The sequence below is a fragment of the Artemia sp. Qi Xiang Cuo genome, chromosome 15 (assembly GCF_049724085.1).
Source record: "Artemia sp. Qi Xiang Cuo chromosome 15, ASM4972408v1, whole genome shotgun sequence".
NCBI classification, from domain to species: domain Eukaryota; kingdom Metazoa; phylum Arthropoda; class Branchiopoda; order Anostraca; family Artemiidae; genus Artemia; species Artemia sp. Qi Xiang Cuo.
The window spans coordinates 33,666,033-33,680,454 of record NC_142808.1 but is presented as its reverse complement, the minus strand read 5'-3'; the positions used below and the strand labels follow the sequence as shown (position 1 = coordinate 33,680,454).

General features: G+C 38.4%; 1 protein-coding gene across 2 annotated transcripts in view; it reads right to left on the bottom strand.

Moving 5' to 3' along the window:
- Positions 1–14,422, bottom strand: part of LOC148943588 (integrin alpha-PS4-like) — a 338,717-nt gene that overhangs the window by 49,854 nt on the left and 274,441 nt on the right. For both annotated transcript variants that reach the window (XM_089101816.1, XM_089101817.1), the window contains one exon: positions 11,432–11,513. In XM_089101816.1, coding sequence (XP_088957942.1) covers positions 11,432–11,513 — 82 coding nt within the window. The remainder of the gene's footprint in view (positions 1–11,431; positions 11,514–14,422) is intronic.

The following is a 14,422-nucleotide window of genomic DNA, read 5'->3' as shown; positions in this document are numbered from 1 at the left end:
CTAGAGGTTTTGTTACCATTTTACCGGGTTGCTCCTTACTTACAGTTCGTTACCACGAACTGTTTCGTGGTAATAAGTATTCAAAATTAGCTTTTGGTATATTATCACTTTCGAAATTCAATTTTTTGCCTATATTCCATTAGCGTTAAGGCACAATGATATAACCTAGAATCTTTAATAATTCAGCAGTAACATTTTTCTTTCAAGAAACAACTAAACATGTTCATGGATCTAATAGGGTATAGCTCTTTAGGAGTACTTCAATGGAATATTTTTATATTTTGAATCTATTTGTCACACCCTCCTTTCCCATCCCCAGAAAATTCTTTTTGCTTATGTGGCTGGAGGGTAATTCATGGAGTAAAATAATTTTACTCTTTATGAAATACTCCAATGTAGCATAATGGACTTCAAATTTAGTTGGGATGCATTTCCAGTAAGGTTCTTGTCGATATTTTTATACTTACAGCGATGCACATGGTTCAGTTGTTTCGGCAAAACCTTCACGTGTCTAGCTTGATTAATTTGTTTTAAAGTCTCATGCAACTGCTCTTTCACGGTTGTAGCAGTAGCGGCAATCTAGTAAAGAACTAATTTCAGTCGATAGTAACAGAAAATTTTAAGACACGTTTTGAAAGAAAAAAACTTTCAAGTGAGGAAGAATTGCTTTTTGAAGCTGATTCAGGAATGCTAACTATGATTTTGATCAATTTTAATGGTAAAAGTTTGTCAAACAAAAATCCTGCTTCGCGAGGATTTTGTTGTTATCTATTTTAGTCGCTTAGCTTGAAAAAAGTTTTTCCTTTGCTTGAATCGGGTATTCTGCTCTAACCTAATTTAGTCCGCCTCTCTCTGGCTGATTGGCAGGAGTTGGTAAAATGGTCATTCAACCCTTGAGAGATACCGTTTCAAGTAACATTTTCTAGGATTGGCTTTTCCAATAAGGCTTTCGTAGATTTCTATCGTTGGTAATGATGTCCATGGTTCCAAAATTAGTTTGGAAACTTTCACGTGACTAGCTGGAACATCTTATCTATAAATCATGTGCTGAATGAAATAATCACCTGCTAATTATCACATATTTTGTTTCATACATATCTCATTCCTTTTTGTATTAAATAAAAAAACAAGTTTTTTAAACTGAAAGTAAGGAGCGACATTAAAACTTAAAACGAACAGAAATTATTCCGTATATGAAAAGGGCTATCCCCTCCTCAAAGCCTCACTCTTTACGCTAAAGTTTTTTACTGTTTAAAAAAATAGAGTTAAGAGACAGAGCCAAACTTTGGTGTGAAGAATGTCGCGTTGAGGATGGGACAGCCCCTTTCTTATGCGGAATAATTTCTGTTCGTTTTAAGTTTATAGTCGCTCCTTACTTTTAGTTTAAAAAACTTGTTTTTTTTATTTAATTTCTGATTGTTTTTTAGTTAATGAAGCTTTTATTTTGGCTCGCCGTCATTGAATAAGTAAACAAAATTTGCATTAAAATTTTACTTTTCTTTTTCTAAATGGCTGTCTCTAAATTTGGTTCTGACGTAATTTACAAATTAACTTACGTAACGAACTTCTATATTCGTATATTTTTCTTCTGGCAAAAAATACAAAGTTGCAGATTTTTGCAAATATGAGCTTGAAACCTATGTTAAAGGGTTTTCTAAACCGCTGAATCTGACGGTGTGATTTTCATTAACAACCTTTCACTTTTAGCGGATGTTTCCCCCCCTCTTTAAAACATCGGGTGAGTCTTTTGTGGCTCGTAGCCTTTGTTGAGTAATACTAAACTTAATAAAATTCATATATTTAGAATCAGCATTATGAGCCAATTCTTTTGATACATTTATTGACATCAAAGTTCCGTTTAAAAGTTTCGATTACTATTGAGCCGTATCGCTTTTTTTTTATTTTTTTTTTTTATTGCGTATATGTTATTAAGTATATTATGGGGTTTTCCCCTTAGTCAAAAACACGCACTTTAAGTTATAAGTTAAAAATTTTTTAATTCACAAAACCCTGAATAACAAAGGCCGTTTAATTAGAATATATAGCTCTTTTGAAAGCACTAAAAAAACTGTAGCGTAAAGAGCGAAGTATAAACTTGGGGGAGAACCCCCTCATATAAGCAATAATTTCTGTTCATTTTAAGTTTTAATGTTGCTTCTTACTTTCAGTTGAAAGTACTTGTTTTTTTTTAATTTAATTTCTGATCGTTTTTTAAATAATGCTTGGAAATCCGGCGCCCCCTTACCCCAAAGAAACATCCTCCACGGAAAGATTCTCCCAAGTAACCCCTCCTCCAGCCCCCTCCCCCCCCCACCAGAAAAAAAAATTCCTCCTGAAATTGTCTGTATATTTCCCATTAACCAAAACAATATGTAACCAATGGGCAAAGTTCATAACTTGCAGCCCTTCCCCGGGGAACTGTGGGGGATTAAGTCATCGTAAAAGAAATATTTATTAGATTTTCGACTATGCTAAACACAATGGCTATCTCAAAATTTTAATTGGGTGACTTTGAGAAAAAAATGAGCGTGGGAGGGGGCCTAGTTGCCCTCCATTTTTTTCGGTCACTTAAAAAGGGAGCTAGAACTTTTAATTTCCGTTCCAATGAGCTCTCTTAAGATATTCTAGGACCAGTGGGTCAATGTGATTACCCCTGGGAAAAAAAAAAAAAACAAATAAAAACGCACCCGTGATCATTCTTCTGGCAAAAAATGCAAAATTCCTCATTTTTGTAGATAGGAGCTTGAAACCTCTGCAGTAGGGTTATCTGATACGCTGAATATGATGGTGTGAATTTCATTAAGGTTCTATAACTTTTAAGGGGTCTTTCCCCCTTTTTTCGAAAATCAGCCAAATTTTCTCAGGCGCGTAACTTTTGATGGGTAAGATTAAACTTGATGATTAAACTTATATGACTAAACTTATATTTTTGAAATCAGAATTAAAATCTGATTCTTTTGATGTACCTATTGGTACCAAAATCCGTTTTTTAGAGTTTCGGTTACCATTGAGCCGGGTCCCAATAACCAATACTATATGTTAACATTGGGAAAAGTTCATAACTTTCAGCCCTCCCCCTGGGGGCTCCAACAACCCCGGTGATAATGATTACGTGAAGAAAATTCCAAATAATGATAAGGATTAGTGTAAATTTTATGTTGTTGTTAGGTCTCCAGCCGGGTACTACTCGGCGTAGAGAGTGACGTCTGCCTCCATCGTCCACTTTGGTCCATTGCAAGGGTTCGCGCTTCACTTGGTCTGAAATTTGCCATCGCTAGGAACTCGAATACGCTGTCGAACCAACGCTTCTTCGGCCGGCCGCGAGGTCGCTACCAACCGGCTTTGATAGGGTCAAAATCGAAGATCATTTTTTCAGGTAAGTGCGGGGGCATTCGAAGTAGATGTCCAAACCAGCGTAAGGTACGCTCGGCTGCTTGGGTAGAAAAAACAGGACTGGTTGGTGAGATGCAGCAGCTTCTCGTTACTCACAAAGTCGACCCACTGTAGACCTTCTATCCTTCTCAGTCTCTTCGACTGGAATCTATCGATAGCCAAAAGGGTTGCGGCTGATGCTTGCCAAGTCTCAGCTCCATGAAAAGCATCACAGAACCGACGAGAGGGTTGAAAATTCGAAGTTTGGTTGAACGACTTATATTCGGATTTCGCCAAAGGTGACGGTTCAACCTGCCTATGGCAGAAGACGTCTTGGATAGCCTTGCTTGCAGCTCGGGGAGAAGGGGGCCATCTGAAGAAATCTCGGGTCCCAGGTAGGTAAACTTTTGGACAACTTCTATGCTAGTTGTTGCGTCCAGACTGACTGGAGAAATGACAGCAGGAGAAGACGGGTCTATGGGCATAATTTTTGTTTTATTCCAGTTTATCTGCAGTCCCACAATTGCGGCCTCTTCTCGTAAGATTTGAAGCGCTTCCAGCAACTGATCCAAGGAGTCCGCTAGGATGGTCAAGTCGTCAGCAAAATCAGCATCTGAGATGACGCGATCTCTAAACTTGAGTTCAAAGTTGAGACGTGAAGTCGTCTTTGTCATAACGTGGTCTATGAGGACCATGAAGAGCTCTGGGGCCACTGTAAATTCTTGACGCACCCCTGTCGTGATTCGGAAGAATAGGCTGCGCCGGCCATTGACTTGAACACAGCTCTCTGTGTCATGGTGTAAAGCTTTAAAGAGTCTGCAGTATTTCTCGGGGAGGCCAGTCTATTCTAAAATCTTCCAAAGTGCCTCTTGGTCCACTGAGTCAAACGCAGCACAGAAGTCAACGATGGCAAAAAAAACCTTCTGGCGGAACTCCGTGACTTTTTGTATTATATGTCTAATCGTGAAAATCTACTCGACGGTGGAACGGTCCGACATTAAAGCACCTTGTTCAGGTCACTGAATCCCACAAACTATATTCCGACAACGATCCAGCAGTATTATGGAGAAAAGTTTTCCTGGAATTGACAGCAGAGTTATTCCACGGAAATTTGAACAGTCCTTTCTAGAGCCTTTCTTTTTCTATAAGGGGATGATGGCACGTTGCCGCCAATTTTCAGGAACTATCTAAGTTTGCCAAATAGTGGAGGACAGAATGTGGAGAAACAGGAGCATTGTAGGACCAGCATACTTCAGTAGTTCAGATTTTAAGCCACATATACCTTTTAACTGCGTTTCCAAATGCTAAGGGGATGAAAGGCTCATATGGAGGAATATCTGGTTCAGGCCTTGGACTGGTAGAATGGTTGGGACTATTATTTGGAGAGACAGACGGGCTAGTATTATTAAAGAGCGAGCAGAAGTGGTCCTTCCACCTCTCAAGACAAGTTCCGTCATCAGAAACAAGTGTCCCATCCAGGGATAGGACAGGCCCCAATGTAGTAGTTTTATCTTCCGTAAGATCTCGGAGATACTTGAAGAGGCTACCCACGTCTTTCTTGTTTGCTGCTTATTCAATTTCATCAGCTTTTCTTGTAACAAACTGAGTTCGGTTCCGGTGAATGAGACGAATTCGCACTCCATTAAGCCTCCAATAAGTGACCATGTCCCCAAGGGGTCTTGCCCTCCGTATTTGCTGTATAAACTCCAGTGTTTCATTTGTTAGCCAAGATTTCTTTGGAAAACCTTTCTTGCCAAGCACCAATTGTGCCGCTTAGCTTGTCTGCGATTTAAAATACTTCCAGGCGTCTTCACTGCTGCTAAGTATGCCAAGGAGATCGAAGTGATTTGATACCTCAATACTGTACTTCAGGCGAGTATTTGGCTCCTGGAGTTTCCCAATATCCACAGTAACTGGCCTTCTTTCTGATCGCTGTGCTTGAAGGCGGAGATGGACTTCAGTGCACACAGCCTGTGGTCTGCGTTCCCAGGCTCAGATGATCGTTAAGCTCTGCAAGTCTTCAGCGATGATCTCCAGCGTCTAGATATAATGACGTAGTCAATCACCTTCTTTGTGCAACCGTCATTACTATACCACGGGCATTGGTGAAGGATTTTGCGTTAAAAGTAAGTGTTTGCGATGACTAGGACATGGGATCGGCATAGTTCAAGTAGGTGAAGGCCATTGACGTTAAATGGGTCCAGATAAACAGAGCCAATTGTGCCACGTCAAAAGCCCATATCATCACACACCGTTGAGTTGAAATCACCAAAAAGTACAGTTATATCATGGGGTGAAACTGTAGTGAGATATCTGGTCAGAGCAGAGTAGAACTCTTCCTTGATTGTGTTGTCAGAATCGTTGGTCGGGGCATAGCATAAGATAAAAGTCATTTTACCATGTTTGTGTCCAAAGCGGGCCTTCATTAGTCTGTCTGATACGTCTGCCTTTCTTGCGAGACTATTTAGCACAAGGCCAACGCCATTCCTTTTCATGGTCCCTCCAGACCAAAGCAACGAGTAATTGTTGTCTATTTTCTCTTTTCTGCTTCCGATAAGACGGGTTTCTGTGAGACCAGTAATTGCCACTTTATTCTTATGGAGCTCAACGGAAAGTAGGTTCGTTGATGCGGGTAAACTGAGAGTCAAAACATTCTAGGTGGCTATCCGAGGCCCCCTTTGATCCAGGAGATTTAGTTTGTCAGTCTTTCTGGCGTCGTCAGCATGTCTGCTGACGCGCGATGGTCGAGATCTTAAAAGGAAATCTGGATTAGAGGCTATTTTGTCAGCTTTCGTAGCAATTTATGTCAGGTGTGGGGTTGCTAGTCCAACCGACCCTAGGCCTGGAATCTGATTAAAGCCAGATTAAACCTAAATACTAAGATTCCTGGGGTGGGCTCCACCAACCGGATGAGGTTGCGACCACCCTGATCAGAGTGTTTAGTTAGGGGAAACCCCATACCCTGAGGCATGTGGTCAGCAGACAGTCTACATCATTCCGGACGAACTCCATCACCTGCCTTAAAATGTCACCTGCACATGAGCCTTAAAAATGTCATATGGTCTGTAAAAGAGGGAATAACATACGTAGGACCTAAACACTAACACAGAAGGAAAAAGAAGATTCACTCGACTGAAACCAAGCAAACTTCAATAAAGTCTAGACAAAAGTAGCCAAAAAAGAAAGGGCTCAACATTTTTACAACTTTTTTTTCTTTTAAGGCCAAACAAGCCCAGCCCGTTTTATTGGGAATATGGGGCCCTGGGTATATAGGAGGCGTTGTGTACATGGGTACAAAAAATGGGTACATTTTTTGGTATTTTTTGCGTATTTAATCAAAATTAGGTGATATTTGTTGTTAATTTCTAATCAGTCATTCAATTCAATTCAAACATTTTATTTCCTCCGAATACAAAGAGTAAAAATTAAAAAAAAAAAATAACCGCTAATCAACAGCCATAAAATTCTTTTAAACTATATAACAACAAGTACGCAAAGGCCTTCAATCAAACTTACCACACAAATTAACACTTCATTCAATAAATAATAAATTAACACTTAAAATTAACACTTCAAAAATTAACCCTTCATTCAATGATTAATAAAAAAAAAAAAAAAAAATAATAATAAAAAAGAATTAATTAAGCTTCATGCGCATGTTTATATAAATTATGAGAAAAAAGAGGTAATTTAGATAAAAATTTCTTTTGCTTTTTCTCCAAAGCATCAACAGGGTTTTTCATTTTATATGTACTCATTAAAAACGTATTTGATTCATATTTAGAAAAGCGGCAAAGGAACTTAGCAAAATTAAAAATTATGGTTTTTACATGCGCAATTTTACTAATTCTAAAAAACGGGAGAAGCGATGGAAAAACCAGAATCTGAGGCAAAGTGACAGTTTTATATGCCCGAGCCAGTGATTTCCGAGAAAGAAGATCGTGAAGACAAATTACTGCCCCGAAACTAGACGCTATTCTACTTTTAACTGCTTTAGAAATTGAAGCATTGCATATAGCTAAAGTTGGTCCATAAGGCACACCAAGATATAAAAAAGATTCCAAAGGTTTCAAAATATTATCATAAATACGAACAGAAATTCCTGAATTAACGAGATCATTAGCCTTAGGACCAAGAATTATAAACTGACACTTTTCAGGGCAAAACGAAGTCCATGCTCACTAAAAACCTTTGCTAAAAAAATCTACATTTTGTTGAAGTGACTGAAGTGATCGACTCAAAAGGAGTAAATTATCTGCGTAAGCAAGCCACGACAGAACATAACGTTTACCATAAATAAAAGTCAACTGAATTTGATCAAACAGCCCCGAAACAGTAATATTGAAAATCCAAGGTGAAATAATGCTTCCTTGCCTCAGCTCCCTACATAACTTAACGTTATAATCACTAAACTGATTCCTCCACTTAATACGAATACGAGAGGAGCCATACGACTTTTTTTAAAAACCAAACTACTGGTAGTGGGACATTATTCTTCAGAAGCGCAGTCATAGCCCAAGAATGGATAATTGAATCATACGCCGCCGCAAAATCTAACGCAAGTGTATAAACTCTATCCCACTTCTTACAAAAGGATATTGTTCTTGAAAGAAGGGTATGAGCAACATCCATGCTTAGCCCCTTACGGAAACCAATTTGATTCAGGCCTTGGTTACAAGACTCCAGATACTTTAATAAAATTAGCTCAAAAACTTTGCTAATCTTGCACGAAACAATAATCGGCCTGTAATCAGAACATCGATTCGTATTCCCTTCTTTTTTTGAAAGGGGTGAAGTGGTAGCACGAGAAAAGCTAGTTGGAAGAACTTCAGAAGAAAGAATAGTAGTGAAAAGAGTAGCGAGAAGAAGGATTGCTTTGGGGGATGCCCATTTTATATGGTTTGAATGTATATCATCATGATCAAAAGAATGCTTACTTTTGTAGAGCTCTAATTGCTGCCGTTACATATTCAACAGAAACAGATATTTTACTATTTGGGCGGGGCTTTGAAATTTCTTCCGATAATAAAGAGTCAAGCCATGATTCAACTGCCGCCTCACCGGATGAAAAAACATGATTATAATGAGTTATCCAATCATCCAGTTTCAGAGATCTATTAGAATCTGGTGAACAATTATCAGTACGACGTCTAGAATTAATCAAACTCCAAAGCACATTCTATCACTAGTAATTCTTGAACCAATTTAATCTTTTATAATTTCATTATGGAAACACAACTCAGCCCAAAAAACGTGTTTAGTTAATTTCATACCATCATAAAATGGTCCAGATCGCGGTTTTTCCGCGCAATTCCAAAGGTAACAAGCTTGAGATGTATTCTTTTGGCTTTGCTTTAAAATCGGGTTAAGGTTCCAACCTAAAACATGAGATCCATGACGGAAAGAATCAGTCTTAAATGCTTTATTAGCCTCGAGTTTTAAACTATGAACAATTTCAAGGTAAAATAGATCAGTATTAATTTGATCAACATCCTTGGAATAATTTATAAGTATTTTAGCTAAAAGAGCATCTGATTCTTCATGATATTTGCACATTTTCCCGATCCCATATCGTATATTTACAATTTGACTAGAACGATGGGTAATTTTAAAAGATGGAATTTGAATATTTAAATGAAAAGAAAGGTAAAAATGGTCACTAATAGGTCACATATCCAATCCAACATGAACAGGCTGTGGCAATAACGCTGCATATGAAACAAGCACATGGTCTAGATTAGAGCAAGAACCAGAATTATGGACATACGTAATTCCGCATCTTTTGAAACTATAGTAAAAACCGAAAACAAAGAAAAAAGAGCGGAGGAGCGGACATCATAAATAGCAAGGTTGCAGCTAAAATCCCCACATATAAGCCACGGAAATCTGCTGGAACTTTCACCACAAATCACGATAATTCTAACCATGTAAAATTGAAATCAAAATCCGAATCCATAGTATGATAATTTGTTGGTAAATAGCACGAGAAAACGATAACCCCTGGGATTCGAACCGCAACAAAATAGCGATTAACGGCAAACACTGAAACTGGAATATTCTCTCAAATAAATATGTAAACGCCTCCAGATGGGCGTCCACCTGTAGGCGTAGCTGGAGATATTAAACACTTAAACTGCTGCGACAGGCTCGAAAGAAGACTAGTAGAGTGGTCCAGAAGGTGATGCTCTTGCAGACACAAAACATCCAGATTGCGCAGCATAGACTGCAATACATGTTGTTTATCACCAAATCCATTCAGATTCAGAGATATATTCATTGCACTAATCATTTTTATTCTTTGCAACTTTTTCGGTCAACCGTTTGCAGCGAAAGCTAAATCCAGTATGCTCATGAGATCCACAATGGAAGCAACAAGGTTCATTCTGGCAAGGGTTGTGCCGAGAATGAGAGTGTCCGCTACTAAGACACTTGAGACAACGTTCCACGGTGGAGCAACCCGACGATATATGGTCTAGCAACCCGCATTTGTAGCACATTCACGGTAAAAACTTATAATCAGTAAGCCGGAAATGTTCGTAGCCAATGTGAATCCCATGACGCAAATAATGAGACTTAGCCGTCACCGAACGGAAGTATACACGGTATGATTTCGAAACACCGATGCGCTGTATCTCTTCGATACCTTGGTTAGAAACACACACAATCTCTGGATCGATCGGAAAGTCGACTCGATATAATAAACCAACAATTCTCGATTTGCGAACCTCAGTTTTAGCGACCTATTCATTCAAACAGGCTTCCAAGTATTCGGCGTTTTGTCTTTTCGTATGAATGACCCATTTCGGATGCTAGGATCCTGATTCCTTAGAAAGTGAAATCCACACTATACCATCAGCTCCATCCAACGATTTCAGAAAAGCTTCACGCTTTAAGGGATCATCACAATCTTGTGGCGGTGAATCTACTACAAGACCCACTGTTTCTGACTCGCTATTCAGCGGAGGCCAAGATTTATCATTAAGTTTTTCTTTATTTATATAGCTCAAAACCTCGCTCTGTACCCCGTCACAACACTCTTTCACCACAGCAGGAGTCTCCGCTACCTTACCTGTGACGTAATCAAGTTTATCAATAATGCTAAAAGGGTGCCGGTCCCAGGTTTGAATGGCACAGCTAAAGTGAGTATTTTGATCCGTATCTATCGCAGGTATCGCATCACTTGCAGTCATGACGAATTTCAGATTTGGCAAGCGAGGAGTTTCATCCTCAGAAATAAGGATGTCTAAAATATCTGAGACAGTGCCAACTGTAGACAGTGCCGGAAAAAGCTTAAAACTGGTGAATAAACAACAGTCTCTGAAGAAGGCGGGATCTGCGGAGAAGCAGGTTTATCAGCAAATTTCTCGCAGCAGTCCAAGCACTGATATATTATAATACTGTCTCTCTCAATGCTCTGAAGCATTGTACTATATGCTAAGGAAATGGAAGGGGGCTACCCTAAACCACTACCCTGCCTTCGCCTGAGTAAAACTATTAGCAGATAAAATCTCTGCTTACGGAAGATGTTCTCCTAGTTAATCTTATCCAAAAAAAAAACAGTTCATAAACGCTCACAGTCTATACCGCGTATCTCGTGCCGCGTATCGCGCCACACGAGAGGTCAAGTTTGGTTAATACTAATGAAATAACACAATTATGATGAAAATATAATAGTTTATAAACAAATTTGGATTATATATTTGCACATTAAGGGGGTGGGGGTAAAGCATAGCATATATTAAATATGTAACCTAACCTAGGTACCTTTTTTCCCCTAAACCCCCAAAAACCCAAAGTTTAAATGTTATAAACGCAATGACAAACCATGGTTTGCAATCCAATTCTCTATTGAAAGACTCGTATGACTAGTTTCTTAAGAAACTTCCCTATACAATATATCCCGTGGGTTCCTGCTAATTGCCAAGTACCGGCCTTTCCTATTGAAGGACTTGTCTAAAACTATTTTTTTCTAATCCCAATAGGTAGAAAAACAAATTGGGTTTAGATTTCTTTCACTAGAGACTTTGACACGAGAAATAAAAACCAAGAAACGACATACCTGAAATTTTTGCCAAAATCGTAGAAAGTATTCAGGTACGCTTTTGTCATATAAACTTGCATCTTGTACATACTTTGTGACTCTATAAGAAATAAGATGTTTTAATTGTAACTTTGCTTCATAACTCGAAGAATGTTGCGTGATATATGTTGTAAAAATGAATCCCCCACATCACTGTATACTGTAGCGTTTTCTTTTTCCAAATATGATACACATTTCATACTACGCGTGACAGTTTATAGAATTATCTAGTAAGTTTATCGCAGATCATTTCTGGTCTTCATTCTCGGTACGAACAAAAAGCTCCTCCCACTTATTTCTACATTAGCGGGTTAGTCTGTTTCCGTCAATCAATGAGAAATGGTTACAAACTGCATTATTCGTAATAGCGGGTTTCCACTTGTTTCATGTCCAAGAGAAATCTGACTTGTCTACCCGTGAAAAGATCTAATGCCGCTTATGTTTATATCTGCAAAAACGTTCTCTGGAGCACTCGCACCTTGGTCCGGGTTTTTATAATGGGTGAGATAGGGTATGATCATACTGCTAATTCTATAAACTGTGCCACGCGTATAGGGACTGCGCAAATACGCCAAAGCCTTAGTTAAGTTGCTATTCGTGAATTTAAGAGTCGTGAATTTCAGACACCAAAAAACAGGTTTTTCCATAGGCATCCCATGATGTGTACATCAGAATCGCACATGCGCGAAGGCGGAGTATGAATCTTGTGTGGTTTTAAATGTGTTTCACTTTTTTTTAACGGAGAGTATAGCCTTTGTCGATACTGTATATTCTCTCTACTGTGCTCCACATCAACTGAGCAGACACCCAGATGATTTGATTGTTTCCAACAGCTGATAGGTACGCAGGGAGCAACTATCTTTTCATAATCATCCCATAAATATCCTGTAATAAACATCCTTAACAAGATATATAAATATTCTGAAACTCAAAATAAATTGAGTTTCCTTTTCCTGACTGCAGGTTTGGAAACAACACTCTAAAAGAATAAAAATTAAGACCATGCATGTTTTATCAACCAGTTTAATTTCTGTCAAAATAGACCAAGGTTATTCTTTGATTATCTTACTCTCTTGTAGAGCTTAGGAAGTGGAACATCACCTTTTTCATTGCCGTAACCGATTAAGAAATTTATCAATGTAAAATGATTGAGTCTGAGTGTACACTTTTTCCTATGAGGCGAAAACTAAGCAACTAATCAAGCAAGACACCTGAAATTTCACTCAAAATAATGTTGGAACCACGATAATGAACAAAGGCTTTACAAATCTAGAAAAATAAAAAAAATTAAATTTTACGTTATGATAACCAGTATGCAAGAGCCAAAGGCCCATGTACTCGATCACAAAGACCGAAGCCAGGGTATGGAGACAAAATCACGTTGTTTTAATGACGGTTAAAGGAACTAAAAGAGGCATTTCAGAGCTGACAAAAGTGACTTTTTGATGACTAACCAGCCAGTTAAGTGGACTACTTTGCTGGTGAACAATAAACTTATTTAAAGAATGTATCTTAAGCAGGATCTTCTGAAAGCTTTTATTACTTGGTGAAAAATATCGATGCTTTTGTAAATGTGAAAAGCCATAAGAGACTATTGTAGTCACATTTTTAATGCATGATTTGTGGCAAGAAGTACATAAAATATACCCGATTTGATGCTAGCCTTTTTTTCTGTATAATTTCGGCTGTACAAAGAGGGTTATTATTGTTCATATAGATATAAATTCTGTGCAATTTTTTATCTTCTATGTGGCTGAAACCATCACAACCTTTAAAATAGGATCCTCTGATCAATAAATACATTCTATGTATATGCTTTAATACACTGAAATATTTTATATCAGAAGAAAAGAGACGCCTTACCTTTACCACCTCTGTGCCGGCAGGCATAGGAATTTAATATTTTATGCTTCATTGAGAAATATTTCAATGAGTTACTCCCCCTACCTCTTTTTACATTTATCTGAAGGCACATGGAGAGTTAGCTTTTTGGGGATTAAAATGTGCTCTTATAGGCATCTGCCCCCACCCAGACTGCACAATGACTCCTCTCCCTTCATGATAGTTGATGCGCAATGAAATATCACTAAATGCAATTTACAAAAAAAAGGAACTTTTAATTTGCGTTCGGATAAGCTCTCTCTTTTTCTAATACCATTGATTTGATAAGATCACCTCTGGGAAAAAAATAAACATGCATCCACGATCTTTCTTCTACAAAACTATCGTGAAATTCCACATTTTGCATATTACAGCTCGAAACCTTTATGTCAGGGTTCTTTGATATGATGAATCTAATAAAGAGATTTTTCTCTTTAGTTGCTTGCTTTAACGATAACACCTGGAAGTAAGACAAAAACAAACAAACATGCATCCACAATCTTTCTTCTGACAAAAAATTAAACATCTTGTAGATTGAAGCTTGAAACCTCTTTGGTAGGGAACTCTGATGAATCTACTGAAACTAATAAAGCGATTTTCACTGAGATCGCTTGCTTTTTGGGGGCGTTTCGCTCTTTTTTCGAAAATCAAAAAAAAATTCACAGACTTGTAGCATTTGGTATGTAACAATAAACTAAAATAATTTTTATACATTTAGAATCATCATAAAATGCTAATTCTGTTGATGTGAGTAGTGTAGGCCCAATCTATTCAAGCAGAGCCCTCCCCGGATTTCACGCAGAGCCCTATCCCTTTTCCATTGGATTTCAAGCAGCCTATTAGGCGTGGAGCTCTTAACCCGTCACACCTGTTTCCAGCTAGCAAGATTCCGAGCGCACGCCCTCTTTCTAGGCAAAATTCTCAGGTATTTCAATTACTTGGAGTGTGGTCTGGATAATACACAAGTTCAATTAACAAGGTGAATGAAGCTCCTAGTCCCTTGCGCCTGTGCAATGCGGTCATCCGGCGGGACACACCCCCTGTGTATTTTCTATGACAGCCTTCTTTCTAGGTACGATTTCAAGCGGA